Source organism: Sceloporus undulatus, chromosome 8 (assembly GCF_019175285.1).
Source record: "Sceloporus undulatus isolate JIND9_A2432 ecotype Alabama chromosome 8, SceUnd_v1.1, whole genome shotgun sequence".
In the NCBI taxonomy this organism is placed as follows: domain Eukaryota; kingdom Metazoa; phylum Chordata; class Lepidosauria; order Squamata; family Phrynosomatidae; genus Sceloporus; species Sceloporus undulatus.
The window spans coordinates 25,270,157-25,287,029 of record NC_056529.1 but is presented as its reverse complement, the minus strand read 5'-3'; the positions used below and the strand labels follow the sequence as shown (position 1 = coordinate 25,287,029).

At 46.5% G+C, this 16,873-nt stretch overlaps 1 protein-coding gene across 5 annotated transcripts in view; it reads left to right on the top strand.

The window, feature by feature from the left end:
* Positions 1-16,873, top strand: part of LOC121914793 (myosin phosphatase Rho interacting protein) — an 84,207-nt gene that overhangs the window by 17,480 nt on the left and 49,854 nt on the right. For all 5 annotated transcript variants that reach the window (XM_042438490.1, XM_042438488.1, XM_042438489.1 and 2 more), the window contains exon 3: positions 881-946. In XM_042438490.1, coding sequence (XP_042294424.1) covers positions 881-946 — 66 coding nt within the window. The remainder of the gene's footprint in view (positions 1-880; positions 947-16,873) is intronic.

Sequence of the window (16,873 nt, the reverse complement as noted above, 5' to 3'; positions counted from 1 at the left end):
AGCATTCAGCGCTTCTTTGGTTGCCTGAGTGTTGACATTATTCTTAGTAGCGGCGATATTAGCAAGAGAGAATACACAGCACTAGCAATAGCAGTGTTGAGTATGAGGTTGGAAGAAGTCTTAAACAAGTAAGCTAGATATGAGCAAGGCCCAGTTCTTCTCAGAGGAGGATGAACTCCTCTTGCCTCCTTGGAGTGATGGGTGACGCAGTGGTTAAAATTTCCCAACCTGGCAAGTTGAGCATGAGACCTTGGAGGATGAGTTCAGGAGCCCATTCACACTATTGAATTATGTCAGTGCAACTCCACTTTAACTGCCTCAGTTCCATCCTATGAAATTCTGGGATTGACAGTTTGAGGAGGGGAGAATTTATAATCCTCAACCAGAGAGTTCTAGTGCCTCCCAAAACTACAAACCCCAGGATTTGTGTCCAACGGAGAGCAACCAAAATGGTGAAAAGTCTGGAAACAATGCCCTAAGAGGAGAGATTTAGGGAGCTGGGTATGTTTAGACTGGAGAAGAAAAGGGTAAGAGGTGATATTAGTCTGTCTTATTTATTTGGATCCAAGGCAGTCTACGGCATTAAAAAACCCCACACAGTTTCAGTTAAAAACAGAAGATTAAAATAGTATCAAAAAGCAAGACATAATAATAAAAAAGAAGATAAAAACCTCCTTGAATCCCATTTTGGGAGAAAGGCAGGACAGAAATCCAATAAGTGATAAAGAAAGAATGATAAGAACACAATAAAAACAATATGGGTGGAAGAGAGGACAGGAGAAATAACACCGGGCAAAGTTGCCTTGGGAGTTACTACTGATTCAGGTATCTATGTGTTAAACAGGTTGTGCTTTATTATATCTTTTCTCTCCCTTTCCAGAAGTGGCAGCGCCGGTTCTTCATCCTCTATGAGCACGGCCTCCTCCGCTATGCTTTGGATGAGATGGTGAGTGAGCGCATCTTTTCTGCTGCATGGGCGCCATTTTGTAAGCTCTTATGGGTTGCCTTAATGGAGGGGCTGAGATGGTTTTGACTCAGAAGGGTCAGCTTGCATAGTGGCTTCCATGTTTGTGGGGTAAATGGTATCTTTTGGGGATGGAGTGGGGTACTGTCACATGTTTCGTGCATGGTTTGGGGGTTGGGAAGTTGCCTGAAAATGGCACTAAGTTTCAAAAAACAGGGAGCTTCAGGGGTGCTGAGTCCATAGCACTCCCACGCTTGCTTTGGAAAGTGAGAAGGAAACACATATTTCCAAGGTAGGGCCAGAGCATGTAATAGAATTCCCTCTCAAGGTGTGTTTAGGTATTTTAAACTGGATTTTCCCTCTCACTGAGATATGAGAGCATCCCTTTTTTGTCTGGGAATTGGTAACTTTTTGACTGAGGAGGAAAAATGACAAAGGTTCTCCAGTTCTTTGAGGCGTCCTTGCAAAGCTTCACCCACCCACCCCAAAGACTTTTTTCTTCTTGGCCGCTGGTTAATTTTAGTTCTCGGGAAAGTGGCCACCTCCTGCTGTTCCCTGAGAACTGGGTGTCTCTGTTGTGAGGCCCAGAGCATGCACACACACTCACACGCAAAACTAGGTCAGCGTGGGCATGAGTTCCTTCAGCCATGCTCTCTCTGTTTCCCTCCTCTTTGCCCTGGAAGCAAGGCCTGGGGCAAAGGAAGGGGGTCCGCTTTGCTTTTAGCAAGGAGATATTCTGTCAAATCTGTCCTTTTTCTCTCAGCAGAGTTGCTTTTGTGGGGGCAGCGCATGGGCGTCTGCGTATGTGTTGAAAGCTGTCATTCTGGGCTTTGTGCGTTGGAGGGGATACACGCACACTTATTGGGTGGTGCGAGAAACATGATTTATACCACATCAGCCCCATGGTACATCTAGCCTCAGATCAGCCACCGGGCCAAGTCCCTACATCCCATCTGTGTGTGATAATTTCCAGCATGTTGCTTTTTGTGACTGTGACCCTGTCTATGGCAGTTTTGTTTAGATGCTTTGCCAGTCCATTTTGGAATTGCTCCCAGAGCACCTCTGCCAGTTGCCATTTTGAGAGGGACCGTAGAGTGAAATGGAGGCATTTGGGCCTGTTGTGTGTGGGGAGGTGCAGCCCATGGGAGAACAGTCTCAGGGTGACATTGCTTCTTGACCCCCCCCCTCGGTTGCCCATTCCTACCGTGTGCCCAACGGGGCACCATTTCGCTGCACCATTGTACATGTATTTAATGGGGCTTGAGAATCCACAGATTTTGGTATCCATGGGGGTCCTGGAACCAAACCTCAGCAGATACCAAGGACCCTCTGTATTTATAAGGCTGCTGTAAATAAGAAGAAGCAGAGCTCTGGCCTTATCTTGAATGTGTCTAGGGAGGCTTTTCGAAGCACTTTCTTCCCGCAATCTTTTTTGTCATTGGGAGGGTTCTCCTCCCTCCCCGGACCAAACGTCTGAGAGAGAATAAGACTGCTGCCTTTTTGGCTCCTTATGAAAAACGAACCCTTGAATTTGCAAGAGGAGCTGCTTTGTGTTACCGCTGGAACTTCATCCAAATCCTCTTAATCATGGAGGCTGGAGCGCTGTAAATTTCTCTGTCCCGTTTCCTGGCAACCTGGCAGCTTTTTGCTGGGATAATATTTCCTGAGATGACAATAGGAAGAGAGCTTGGGAAGGGTTTGGGAGGAAGGGAACAGGGAAAGAGGGACCTGGGTGGGAGACCCACAGCAAGAGGGCAGAAGGGAGTTGGGTGGCGAGGGAAAGGGGTCTGTGGCTGAATGGTTTTGATGCTGGACTGGGCACAGTCTAGGTCTCCTCCTCCTCCTCCTTTTGGTAAGGTCTAGGAAGCCATCTTTGTTCTTTCCATCATCTTCTGGTACCCAATTTAATGTGAAAGTAGTAACACCTGGGAAGTCACCTAATTTGTCAAGGGCAGTATACCTGTATTTTGCAATGCTGCACTTTTGGGATGCTGAAGTAGGCATTTGCAAGGGAAGAGGAGACAGAATAGGGGCAGGGTCTTCAGGACTGGCCACTGGGGTTGTTTTCTTGGCTGTTGGGTATCCTTGCCTTGACCCAGAGGGAATTGTGTTTGCAGAACTAACAAGTCCTGGATCAACCCCCAGTCTTTTACCACACACACACACTCTGGAGGACAGCGAGATCTCCAATCCCTGGCCTGGAATTTCAAGTGACTCATGCTTGCTCTCAGAGCTGACATTACTCTTGACCTCAGGGCTGACACTTCTAGAAGGAGATGAATGACCTCCGAAACAGACACCCTGTACTTGGGAAGGGGCTGTGTCAGGATGTACTGGTCTCTCCCGTGTGTGGTTTGCTTGAATATCTCCGGGAGGGGAACCGAAAGACACTTTTATAGCCGAGGCCAGATAATTCCTAGGAGATTGTCCATGGGTCCTTCTGGGGAGGTGCACAGTGTTCCAGCGGAGAGATGCTGCTATCAGTGGAAAGTTAGGCCAAGGCATAAGGAGGAGCTCAGCTAGCTGTTGTGGAGCTCTGCGCACTTACCTGCAACGCTGCACTAAATGCCTGGCAGATGTATTTTATTTATTTGATGTATATCCCTCTTTTTTCCTATATGGGACTCAAAATGGGTAACTTCATGTCAACCTGTAACTTTGTTGTTGTTGGGGTTTTTTGAAGTTTAACTTTTCTTGTTGTGCAAACAAACAAGCCTGAGTTTGTTTCAGGTTGCTGTGTTATCGTTGCACTGTGCTGCTGGAAAAAAAAAGATCTGCAGGAGGTTTTGTCTCATGGTTGCTCTCCTTCTTCTAAAAACACAAATGCAGGAATCTGAAGGGCTTGGCCAAGGAGTTTTTGGTGGGTCCATCTCTCTGGGGCAGCAGTCCTGGGGCAGAGGTCACATCTGTTCCGGAGCTGGAACGGTCAGCAGCCGCTAATGAAAACCGTAGGGGTCTGGATCCGAATGCGTGTGGGGCGGGTTGGGGGCTGAACACCCAGCCAGCTCTTCCTTCTTCATCCCCGCTGACATGTTCCCGCTGGCCAGTTTCTGGCTTCTGGTCCAGCTGAGCAGTTTTATTGTGGCCTCATTGACAAACCAAACCCAGCCCCAGCTACTTGAAGAAAAGGTCTTCTAGTAGCAGAGAGGCACAAGGGTTGGAGCACATTATGCTGCAGAACAGACTTTAAAAGTTGCCTTGGAAAGTTATTTTTTCCCCCAAGTACAAGTTGAGTCTCCCTTAACCTGGGACTCTGAGATCTGAAATACAGTCGGCCCTCCATATTTGCAGCTTTGTCTTTTACGGAGTTGATTATTTGCGGTTTGAATAAATATTGTTCTCTCTAGGAATTTATTGCGGGAATACAGTATGTAAAACCCATCAGTGAATGGCTGAAATGTGCATTGGACACCTCTGATGCACATTAGGCACCCCTGTTGTGCGTTGGCACTTCCTAGACGGTGCCTGGATGGGCATCAATGCCCAGGGCTCATTGGTGCCCAATGCGCATCAGGCACTCCAACATTGTGCACCTGGTTGTAACACCTCTAGGTAAATACAGACATTGCAAAACTACTCAGTTCAATGCTGCGTGCACACAAGGCCATTTACAAAGGCGTTCAGTCCCAAGCAGGTCGCCCACCCTAGTCCTTGCTGACTAAAGATGACTCTCTGGTTTGGGCTGGCTCCTTTCCAGTCCTACTTGGAGATGGCAGGAATTGAACCTGGGACCTTTGGTATACAAAGCAGGTGCTCTACCATTGAGGTAGAGCCCAGATCCAGTGCAGATCTCATGTTTTCTTTTTCCTCCTCAGAGCCTCAAGTACATCAGCGAAAAAAGGCCACAGTTTTGCAAATGGACTGCCCCTGCTTTCTCCTCCCTGATCACGCTCCTTTTGCAAATTGCAATTTGCACAGATCATTTCTGAGACATGGCACAGCTGTATGTCAGCTGCAAGCTCAGTTCTCCCACACTCCTGGGTCATTGAAGAGTTGATCAGACACAACGCAGCTGTTTGGTGTGTATGTATGTAAAAAACCCAGGCTTGGTTCTGCTCAAGTCCTCCTTTCTAGGTAGGAGAGTGCAGCCACAGAGCGGATTTGGGGCCTCAATCTCTCCTTGCAAACTCCTGGATCAACTTTTTTCTGCCAGCTCCAAAGTTGAACAACCTCTTTTAGACATCTCCAGGAAAGGCAGTTCACCTTTTAAATAGGTTGTGTGCATGTGTCTGCTGCACACAGGTACACACACCTGCACCCTGTTTAATATTGGGAAAAAGAGGACCCCAGTTTTTCACAACCAGAAGTGGGTTTCTGGCCTTGATAAGGTTGCCTTTGGGATTTCCATAAACTGGAAATTACTTGATGGCACACAGAAACAACAAAGTTACTATTCTTGGTCCAAGTCTTCTAGAGCCTCACCTCCATAGCATAGATATAACTGTGGCATTTAAATTGGAATCACAGTGCTGTGATGGCATGAAAAGCCCTCCTCTTTGTTGGATAAATTGTGAAATTCGACTTATTGCGCCTTACCCTGCTTTTCCCCATAGTCACCCCACAGCTCTGCACTTTTATCTTCAGAGCAACCCTTTGGGATGGAGTGTGATATGTTTGTTTAGTTACTATTTAATGTCCACGTCTTGCCATGAGCTCAAAGTGGTCTCCGTGGCTGTCCTCTTCCATCTCGCCCTCTCCTCACAACAGCCCTGTCAGGTAGTCCAGCTCAAGAGCAAAAAAGAAAATAACTGACCCAAGGTGGATTTTATGACCGAGTAGAGACTTGAACCTTGGATCTCCAAGTCCTAGTCTGTATATTACATATATAAACATTCACATCTGGGGACAAGATCATCTCACTATCCCATTTCTCTCCTACTTTGCGGTCTCTGTCTTGCTTGCTTGCTTTCGAAACTCAATATATTCAGTGAACCTTTGCCAGGAGTGCTTCTGGCGCAAACCTCAGGTGCGAGGAGCTTGTTTGGACGGGTGCAGCCTGCTTTTTGATCTCGCCTGTTGAGCGAATCTGGAAGAAGGAAAGGAAGAAGGGTTTTACTTTTTAAAGAAACATCTTTGCATCTCCACCTCCAGTTTTTGTGGGGGGGGGGGGGGGGGGGGGGGGGGTTTGGGGGGGGGGGGGGAGAAAGAGTACAATGGCATCCTGTAACATTGCCCAGAATTATGTTTTCCCATGGTGCGCAGCCAGAGCGATTTAAGATGTCAGTGGCAGCTCAGGGTTTTTCATTGTGTGTGTGTGTTTTTAAATGTTTTGCAAATCTGCGTAAAAGAGACGGATGATGTAAAGGAGGCTCCGATGGTGAGGTTGTTTTTTCCACATATGGATGGAGGAACAGCTGGGAATTGGCCACTTCAGATGAATGGCTGGGAGAAGAAGAAGAGGAGGAGGAGAGGAGAAAAGATGAGGGATGGTTTCTCTTGGTCCGTTTCTTAATAAAACAAAAGAGGAAAGAAAGTTTGTGTGTTTTTTCCTGGCAACAGCCTTCTGCAAAAGAGTATGAGGTTTCGTTGCTGCTTCCTCCTTGGTTCTGATTTGATTCTTCTTTTTTTCTCACCAAGCGGTATATTTTATTTTTAACGTTTCAGCCTTCAGCTCCTGCTTTTGCCTTCTGCCTCTCTTCTCACCCGCCTCCAGGCTGTTTTCAACATCCTTCTGTCCTCCCTGGCGCCTTCTGCCGATGCTTGGCTTGGAAGCATCTGAAAAAGTTGGGACCGCAAGGACAGAAAGAATAGCAAGCTTAATGCTGCATCCGCACTGCCAAAATAATCCAGTTTGATACCACTTTAACGTTAATGGCTCAATAGTACGTAATTCTGGGAAGTGTAGTTTGTTGTGGCGCCAGAGCAGCGTGTTTAGAGATTGCCTATAACTGGAAAAGCTTGATACATTCTGGAACATCATGTTAATGTTAGTTGTAGCTTGCCATCAGTTGACATTTGCTGCCCCAGTCTCTGTGTGATGTATTCCTTTCAAGCCCTTACATTCAGGCAGAAAAAAGGACGAGCGAGTTATATGGGAAAGCTTGTTGTCGTTCTTGCATGCCTTCAAGTTGTTTCTGACTTACGGCAATCCTAAGGCGCAGCTATGATGAGGTTTTCTTGGCAAGGTTTGTTCAGAAGAGGGTTTGCCATTGCCTTCCCCTGAGGCTGAGAGCGTGTGACTTGCCCAACGTCACCCATTGGGTTTCCATAGCTGAGCTGGGATTCGACCCTGGTCTCCAGAGTCAAAGTCCAATGCTCAAACCACTCTGCCACACTGATTCTCGTATGGAAAAGCACTTCCTACTTAAGAAACCATGTCAACCTTTCCACACCTTTGCACAAAAATCAGCAACCTTTCCGCTCCCGAGCCTGATTCTCTTCCCTAGACTTTCTCTCTCTGTCGACACAGAAATGTTGTTGTTTAAATCAGGGTTTTGCCAGCTGCGTTAATTTTCCTAGTGACCCAGAACTGGAAGGGCAGGTTGGAAAGGCTTTCCCCACACGCAAACGGAAGTCAAGAGACTTGATTTCTCTGGAGCAAGAGCTAAGAGGGCAAATGTGACCTTTGGGCAGAAATATAAATAGAGGGAGTTGGGGGCCCAGCATTGAATGAATGATCTGTTGGGGCCACATCTGGATGCCAGCTGCCGTCTTGGAAGATGATCCCGAAGGGCCTGGAGATTAGGACTGAGCTGTGAGTCAGTGATTCCAGACAAAAGTCTTAGGCCTGATTGTGGACTCCGCTTCTTTGGGGGTCTTTCAACAAAGGTTGGCTGGGCATCTTTCAGGGGTTCTTCAGTTGTGTATTCCTGCACAGCTGGGGTTGGATTAGATGGCCCTCCCTTGCGGTCACTTCTAAACCTAAGGCTCTTCTGATTCTGCATGCTTTCCATGTTTACATTCATTCAGAAGAAGGAAGAACTATAGTTGCTCTAATGGCCCCAAGTAGCTCTCTGGTCTTAGATAAAACGTTGTCGCTGTTGTATTGGAGTCACAGGACATTTTAAAGACTCACTTATTGCTGTCAGGTCCATCCTTCTGTGTCCTCACACAGTTATCAATGGATAAAGAATATTAACAGATTAAAAAACCCTAAGAAACCATTGCTCCTTGAAAGCACATTGCCAGGCTGTGGTGTGTCTTTTTTGCCTTCTAGTCCCTCTCCTCCCTGCCCTGTACTGTATTTATTTATTGTGCGAACGCTGCTTTTTATGTCAAAACTAGTTACTGAAACCCAGCGCCAAAAAAGGAATTATTTGGCAGGACTCAGGCGAACAGCGTTTAACCCTTTGGAGTCTCCTAGTCGCTCCTCACTCTGAGTTTGCAGCTTTCCTTTCTCCATTTCAGCTTTCCCAACAGACTGCTTTGAATATTGGCTCTTTGGGAGCAGTTTTGAATCAGGCAACTTGGGTAGACTCTCTGAACTTGTCCGTTTGTTCGTTATTATTTTTCCCCCTTAAAACATTCCCCTTTCATCTTACGCTTGCCCTGCTTCTGTATTCTGAGAAGAATCCGACCCCTTCCATAGAGAGGCTAGTCTTTTCAGCAAGGTTTGGCTACGAAAAGAGCCAGCTTTGCACATGTAAAGTACAAGGCTGAATTTGCTTATGTCCATGGAGACGAGAGACAGATCCAGAACAGTAAGTTGAAGTTGCTCCCAAGTTACTAAGTACCTTCTCAGCCAGTGCCCTTCCACTAATACATAAAAGCTTTGGCCAAAATGAAGGCATTGCTTCCCCCAGAAGAAGACAACAACTCCAGTGGAATTTTCCTTGTTTCCCAAAATTTCTGGCGTTACAGAGACTTAAAACGTTAGTTGAGCATTTACATTCCTTGAAGATCTGTTTAAAAGAGGTCTTAACTGTCAGGAAGTTCTTCCTGTTGTTTAAGTGGAACCTTTACTTTGTTGTGTAATTTAATCCACTGGTTTGTGTACTAGTCTCTGGAGAAGAAGAAAACAAGTTTGACCATCCTTCAGGTGTTTAAAGAAGGCTAAATATTAAACTGTCGGATGCGAGAGACCTCCTGTGCCCCTTCCCAGTATGCCAGTCGTTGTTGTCTGCCTTCAAGTCATTTCTAACTTATGGCAACCCTATGGCGATCTTATCCTGGGGTTTCCTTGGCAAGATTTGTTCAGAGGAGGTTTGCCATTGCCTTCCCTTAAGGCTGAGAAGATGTGACTTGCCCAAGGTCACCAAGTGGGTTTCATGGCCGAGCTGGGAATCAAACTCCAGAGTCGGAGTCCAACGCTCAAGCAACCCGCTATGCCACGCCGGATCTGTATTGCTAGTTGAATCATATTTTTAAAGAACTTTAGTATGATATGCCTGTTCTAGCCACATCTGCTTCAACATTGGTAAACCACCTTGAGTCCTAGGCTGGAGGAAAGGTGGGGATGGTGACAATGACGACGGTGTTCCAGGTTGTCCCAAATCATCCGTCTCTGCTGTCCTGAGTCATCCAAAACACTGCACTCCCTTTAAAGACCTTGTCTTGCGATTCTAGGTAATTGGTTCATCGTAAGAAAGCTCCTTCGGTGAATAAAGTACACCGTTTATCTGAGCTTTGCACCATTTAGAGTGGGGCTTTGATCTTTCCTTGGCGCGCTTCCTGCGAACAATGGCCGGTTTGTGCCGTGCATTTTTCTTTCCTTTAAACTTGTTCTCTCCGGCCGTCCCTTTCCTTCCTCCCCTTCTCTTCTCTCCTTCCTTTTTCTAGGATCAGTAACATCTTATTATTATCAGAAGGGGAGTGTTTTACCCTCTCTTCTCTGGGACTTTTTTGAACAAGCTGAGACCTGGAACCTGGCATCTTAATGGAAATGTCTGAGAAATCTGCACTATGAAGCCCTCTTTCTGAGCTTCTACACAAGGCGTGGTCAAACTGTGGCCCTTTTGTAGCCCCTGAAGCCCACCAACCCTCTACATTAAGACAAAAATTAATGCAATTTCCAGGTAGGTTTTGCTCCCAAACCAGGCAAGAAGCCCCTCAACATTTGGAAGGACATGAAAACATCCCCACCCCAACAAGAACCCCAAATACATCTGCTTTGCTCTGCGTTCCTTATCAAAATGGCAGCTGGAAGAGACATTGAGCAAGTCACACTCTCTCAGCCTCAAAGGCAGTGGTAACTCCCCTGAACAAACCTTGCCAAGAAAACCCTGTGATAGGTTCTCGTTGTTGTTATTGTGTGCCTTTAAGTTGTTTCCAACTTATGGTTTCTCCAAGGTGATCTTAACATGGGGTTTTCTTGGCAAGATGCGTTCAGGGGAGGATTGCCATTGCCTTCCCCTGAGGCTGAGAGAGTGTGACTTGCCCAGGGGTCACCCATTGGGTTTCATGGCCAAGAAGGGAATCAAACCTCCAGAGTCATAGTCCAATGCTCAACGCCATGCTGGGTTCTCCTTAGGGTGGCCATAAACCAGAAGGTACAATGGGCCCTGAATAACTGTTATTGGTGGCGGAGACGTTAATTTAAACATACTGCTGAGTTTAGTCTTTAGGGGAGAGCTATCCTCCTGCTCCCAGTTTCCTGTTTTGCAAAGGAAGCCCTTGATAAATGAAGGCCTCAATGGCGAAATGCTCTGCACTTGGATTCCATCAGCCGCACTTAATCAGCTCCTTTGCTGCCTCTTTTCTGCGTCTGCCGTGATCTAATCCCCTCCAAGCTTTGGGGGAAGGGGAAGGGAAATGGAGGTTACATAAATGAAACTGTTTAGAAAGCACCAGATCACATAGGGAAAAGCAAAGTGTTTAGAGGTGAAACTGAATTTTTGAGGGGAAAACACATTCTCCTGCCTCCACAACTTGAGGGAGTCACTACAACTCCCAGAAGCCAGCATGGAGGGGAACCTGGGAGTTGTTGTCCTGAGAATTCAGTTCTTCAGGCTCTGCCTATACAGTATTCCAGTTTCTCTTGCCTGCCTTGCAATGATGGCTCTCTGGTTCCAGTTTAAGTACCTTTGTTGCATGCGGTGCAGTTCTGGGATTTGCAGTTTGGGGATGGACTGTTGCTTTCTAGCTGAGCATTTTGAGCACCTCACAAAACTACAAGTCCCAGGACTCCATAGGCTGGAGCCATGGCTTTCGTTGTCGGGTGCAAAAGAGACCTTGGACTCCCATCTGTTCACAGGATGACAGGATCACAAGAGGCTATTTGCTAGCCGTTTGATAGCCAGTGAGGCTTTGAGAGGAACTTTGAAAACACCCACCTTGGTTGCCCAGAAATTATTATTTGCTCTCCATGGACAACTAGGAAAATAGCTGTTGAGAACATATCCAGGGGGTAGCTCTGTTGGCGAAATCCAATAACATCCAGAATCCCCCAAATTTGCAAGTTTGCAGCATGTATTTTGTGCATTTTGGCTGGCCAATAAAGGTATAGCTGTTGGTAAGCATTAAGCATCAGATCCTCAGTCGTAGCTATTTTTACTGCCGTTCCAGAAAGGAATGGTTTCTTAGCAACTTCCTTTCCGGTCTCTCTGTTCTCTTCCTATCCCCAAATCATTCTTCCTTCCAAAATTTTGCTTTTCTAGCCCTCGATTCCTACATTTTAGATAGGAGGAGGTGGTCTCTGTGTGTTTTGTTTTGGGGGGTGGGTGCGACAGATGAACCGAAGACTGCTAGTCGGTGGGGTGTAGGGACATTTATAGGGTTCAGCTGCTCAGAAGAGAGGGGCAAGGAGCAGCGTTTGTGGGTCTGGCTGGGAAAAGGAAGAATGAAAACTCAATTAGGCAGGCGTCCAGGATTCCCAACCAAAACGAGGAGAGGAGAAGAAGGGTTTTTTTGGGGTGGGGGGTGGGAGGAGGTTGGGTCTTGAGTCCAAACTTTTCAATGCATGAAGAGGTGGGGGGAATGGAAAACAGCCTTGCTGTAAGGCAAGATCCGAGGTTGTGGGCTTCCCACAGTCTCCAGAGGCCTCTGCGGACCCAGAGAGGCCAAAAGGCCTCCGAGAAGAGTTCAGTTCCCACATTGGAGGCTAATAATGGGAAAGGAAGACTCTCCTCTTGCAGCCGTAATGGGAAGCAAAGAATAAAAGAGAGCTCCTTCCTCTCTCTCTCTCTGCATCCCCCCATCCCTTGAGCGTTGCTCATCTCCCCCAGAGAAGAAGTAAAAGTTATGCAAAGACATAGTCCCTAAAAGGGGGGAACATATCTCCCCACTCCATCTTTTACACTGCAAGGGATCAGACTGTTGTCGTCAGCATGCGATAGGAAGGACTTAGGAAGACTCTCCTCTTTGCTTTCTCTTTCCGTTTGCATTTTCACTGCTGAGGTTTGCCATGGTCCCAACTAGGCGACCTGAAAATAAGATGGGAGATCATTATTAGCAACTGGTTCAACTGGTACTGAGGCATCTCTCAATCCGGCGAGGACAGTGGCCTGTCTATTTGTTTTTCTTCAAGGCATTGTGTTCTTCCAGGCCAAAGTACAACGTTAACACTCTTATTGATCAGTGAAATACACAAACATCACCTCTCCAGGTTGGCCACAGTATTTTCTCACTGGTTTTTCTGTTGTGTGTGTTCGCTACACATTGAGTCTGGCACAAGCGTGGGCTTTGCAGAGGAACCGAGTGCTCATTTATGCTCATCTTCCTTCGTCTTCCTTGGCCATTGAGCCACCCTTTGTGAGCTGGGCCTCTGTCTCTTTTTATTTCCTAACTGGCCAAGCGTGCCTTCAGAGTTCTGCTAAAATGGAGCTCTTGGCTTGGAACAGCGGAGAGGAAAAACACAGGGCTTACTTCGTACGCATCGTCATTGTTTTCTTTACAAAATGTGCTTTTTGGAGAGGGTGTCTGTGTGAATTTGAATGCCCCAAAGGCTCAGAGTCTGGGATTAATTAATCGCCGAAACTGGCTTTGGGTTTTAGGTGGTGAATTGGGAGAATAAGCAATGGTGGCATCACAGTCCTGGCGTTGGTGGCACGAGGAGAGAGACAGCGATGGCAATGGTGAGAAAGGAAAGGAAGGAAGGCATTGGAGAAATAGGCTTTTTGGAGCTGGCAGGTTGTGTCTGTATTCCTATAATAGTGCTGCACAACGCTGCAAAATCACTTGTGTGGTACATCAACACAAATCTGTCATGGGCATCTTTGACCCCATAAGACTGCATTGGGACAGGAGATGAATTGGACAGCTCTAGATTTAACTGCCACTGCTTAAATGTATACCCTCAATCTCTTTGCCTGTTCCCTTTGCTCTGAGGGCCGAAAGTGTGTTTCCAAATGTTCAGCGGACATTTTAATTCACTGCAAAGAGAGAAATTTGGGACCTGAAGAGAAATGTCATGGTCAAGATGCTTATTTAGGAGAAATCGGTGCTTTCATTTCGTTCATAGCTATGCTCCTGAATCTTTGGAAAAATATGTTGGGTGAAGCTTTCCTGAAGACCTACAAAAAACTTTTGTGTTTCTCTGAGCCGTTGTCGTCGTCGTTGCCTTCAAATTGTTTCCAAGGTCAACCCTATCTTTTGGGGGGAGGTGGTTTCTGGGGCTGAGAATGTGTGACTTGCCCAGCAGGTTTCCAAACCCAATTGAGGAATCAAACCCCAATCTCCGGAGTTGCTCAAACCAAGGCACTATGCAGGCCATGGGTTGCTAATCCCATTTAAAAGCAACCACTTGGGACGTCACAGAAAGGATGGCACTTCCTTTCCCTTTCTGGAGGATCCAGCCTCTTAATCCTCTTTGTGCAAAATTTGGGGCCTTTCCCCTCCTCTCCTGGGAAGCCCTTTCCCTCCGCTAAGCTGGTCCTTTTTGGGTGACCTTGGGGATCCTTAACCACTTCCGATACTTGATGCAGCACCAGGCTGAAAATAAGGTGGGAAAGCATTGCTTGTCCTTTGGAGTCGGCATTTGTTCTCTTCCAAGGGGTGTGGGAAAGATTGCCGAGAAGAAACCAGGACTCCAGTGCTGAATTGCACCCCCGTTCTGCCTCCTTCCAGCTGGAAGGAGGTTGTGCAGCATCCCCCACAAGCGGTTGTCTTTGCCTGAGGATCCCAAGCCAAGCCGGAAATGCTGGATTTCTCATAAGGAGGTGGGGTGTCAGGATTAATGATCTTTCCATCCCAATTTTGGCAGCTTAGTCCCAGTCTCCAGTTTGTGCCTGAAAGCTGCTGGGGAAGCAGTTTAAACCCCTTGGGGATCTTAAGCCTCATTTGGGCTCGCCTTTCCATAAAACGCAGGCGGCTTTCTAAGTCCTTGTGCTTCCTGCAGATGGGTCTTGTGGGCGCTCCGTCTCGGTGGGGGAGGATTTGGGTGACGTCTTATAGCTCTAAACCATACAGTTTCCACTAAATCTGGATTCCTTGCTTCACAAATGTGCAGCTCTTTGCTTTGGGCTCAGTTTGTGTTACCATTCTGGATAATCTCACTCCTGTTAGACAAGTGAAAGGAGCATCTCCATCATTGTTAAAAACCAGGGCTAATAGCCTGTGTATACCCTATATATCATTGATTCCCAAACTTTGGTCTTCCAGGTGTTTTGGGACTTCAACTCCTACAAGCCCTAAACAGCTTGCGCAACCGTCATGAATTTGGGAGATGAAGGCCAAAACCTCTGGAGGATCAAAGTTTGGAATGACTGCTATATATCCTTGCATATGAGAGCCGGTGTGGTGTAGTGCTTCAATAAGTCTAGGAGACCAGGGTTCGAATCCCCGCTTAGCTGTGGAAACCCACTGGTGACATTCTCTCAGCTTTAGAAGAAGGCAAAGGCAAAAGCACTCTTGCTGTGACTTTCCCCTTCATTCTTAAGGTGGCATGCGCAGCATGAAACACACCTCCCTTCTACGCTTGGGATGACTAATGTTAATCTGGTTTGCAGTCTTGCATGATTCCTTTTTTTGCTTGCAAACAGAGGGAACCTGGATACTTTTGCCAATGCGGGGAGAGGAACGGAAGGTGGGAAGTTTAGGAAAATAGTGGATGCCGTTGGATTAAGGCGGGAGATGGAATAGTGCCCAGGCAAGAGCAGACTCTGCGGATACGTACTTGCTTCTCTCTCAGTTAGGAAAATAAGGAATGATACAGCATAAACATATGTGCATCTTTCTGACATGAACAAACAAACTTCTGCCTTCATGAAAACCAGCTTCTGGATAATTCGAGACACTTTGTTATCTTTTTAACTGCTAAACCAACCAAATGTTGCAACCTTCCTTTTCCTTTTTTCTCATGAGATCTCAAAACATCTTTGAAAAAGTGTAATGATTTGACTGTTGGACTAAGGCTTCATTCCCACTTGCAAAAAAAAGCAGTGTGCAATCCGGATTGATGGATCGGTTTGACAGCGGAGCGTGGTTCCCACTACGTTTGCCCCAATTGCATTATTTCCCTGTAAAATAACCCACTTGTAGTTCACATTTACAAATGAATCGATTCAAAATGGACCCGCTCCAGTTGGCCGAAGGGCAAATTTAAATCAATTCCAATCTGCATCTGGTTCACACTTGCGCAGAATCGATTCATCCAAAAAGACGTGGAAAACATCAGCGTCAAAAAGACGCAGGATAAATGGGTCTAGTGTGTGGCGCCCCTCTCCGAATCACTTCAGCCAATCAATTCAGATGGGAACCAGGATCATTTGAACTGGTTCAAACTGATTTGCGATCTGGTTTAAAAGGTAGTGGGAATTAGGCCTAGGATTCTGGAAGACCAGGGTTCGAATTCCCACTCAGCCGTGGAAGCCTACCAGAAGACCTGGGGCAAGTCATACTCTCCCAGCTGGAAAGGAAAACAAGGGCAACCCTCCTATGAATAAATACTGCCCCCAAAAACACAGTAGGGCAGAGTTGTCATAAGTTGGAGTCAACTTGCGAAGACAGAATAACAACGACAGCAGATCCTGTCATACTAGTTGGCTTCCTTTCCCCCCTTTAACTCCTATATAAAAATACCAGAATGCCATTAGCAAACAGCCACCGTTTTCCACTCTGCTTATCGTAGCATTTTCTTATAGCGTTTGCTGCCCATGGATGATTCTGGGGCTCCCTTTGTGTTGACGGATTTGCACCGGAGTGTAATTAGACAGGACTCTGTGTGTATGTATGTGTGTGTTTGTGTGTGTTGTCAAGCCCGCCTCCCCCTTCCATCCCTCCTTACTGGTGCTTGTTGCAATGAATAGTTTTGGAGCTTGTTTGAATGGTGGCATTTTCTCCGCTCCGCTTGACTTGCAAGTCTGTTCCAGCCGCGTGGAGCAAAATGAACATTTTAAAATAAAAAATAGATGTGTGTTTGTGTGTATTGCCTCCAGGTTTTTTGTTGTGTTCCGTAAGATGCTCTGCGAAATTAAATTGCCTCCCAGGCAAGTCTGTCTTAGACACTTTGGAGAGTTTGGGGGCTGAGTTGGTAAAGTGGGATGTTATGTAAAGGCAGCAAGCTGCACCTTATACTAGCTTTTTAAAATAGCTATATGTAGAGGGGGGGGGGATGATTTATTCCAGACAGACCATACGAAAAACAGTTTTACGACAGGCTCTACCCAGTAGCTAGTATTACCCATTAGGCCCTTTTAGAAAACCAGACTACAAGAGAGTTATTATCCGTATTTGCATTTAGATTAAGGCTGCAGTTTTTAGTTCTTTTAAACCAACTAGATAAATTGGTTGAAATGCTCTATGATGACATTGAAAGAAGTCCTCCCATTTAAATTGGGAAGCATGTAATACAGGTTCTTAGGATATTCTTTTTGTAAGCACCCATGTGAGAAGAGCATGCTGCATCCACACTGCAGAAACAACCCAGTTTGACACCACTCTCTCAGTGCTAGGGAATTCTGGGAACTGTAGTTTATTGCGGCCCCTGAACTCTCTGACAGAGAAGGCGGAATGTCTCAGGAAGCTACAGTGCCCAGAATTCCTTAGCATTGAGCCAGGGCAGTTAAAGTGGTCTCAACCCGGATTATTTCTGCC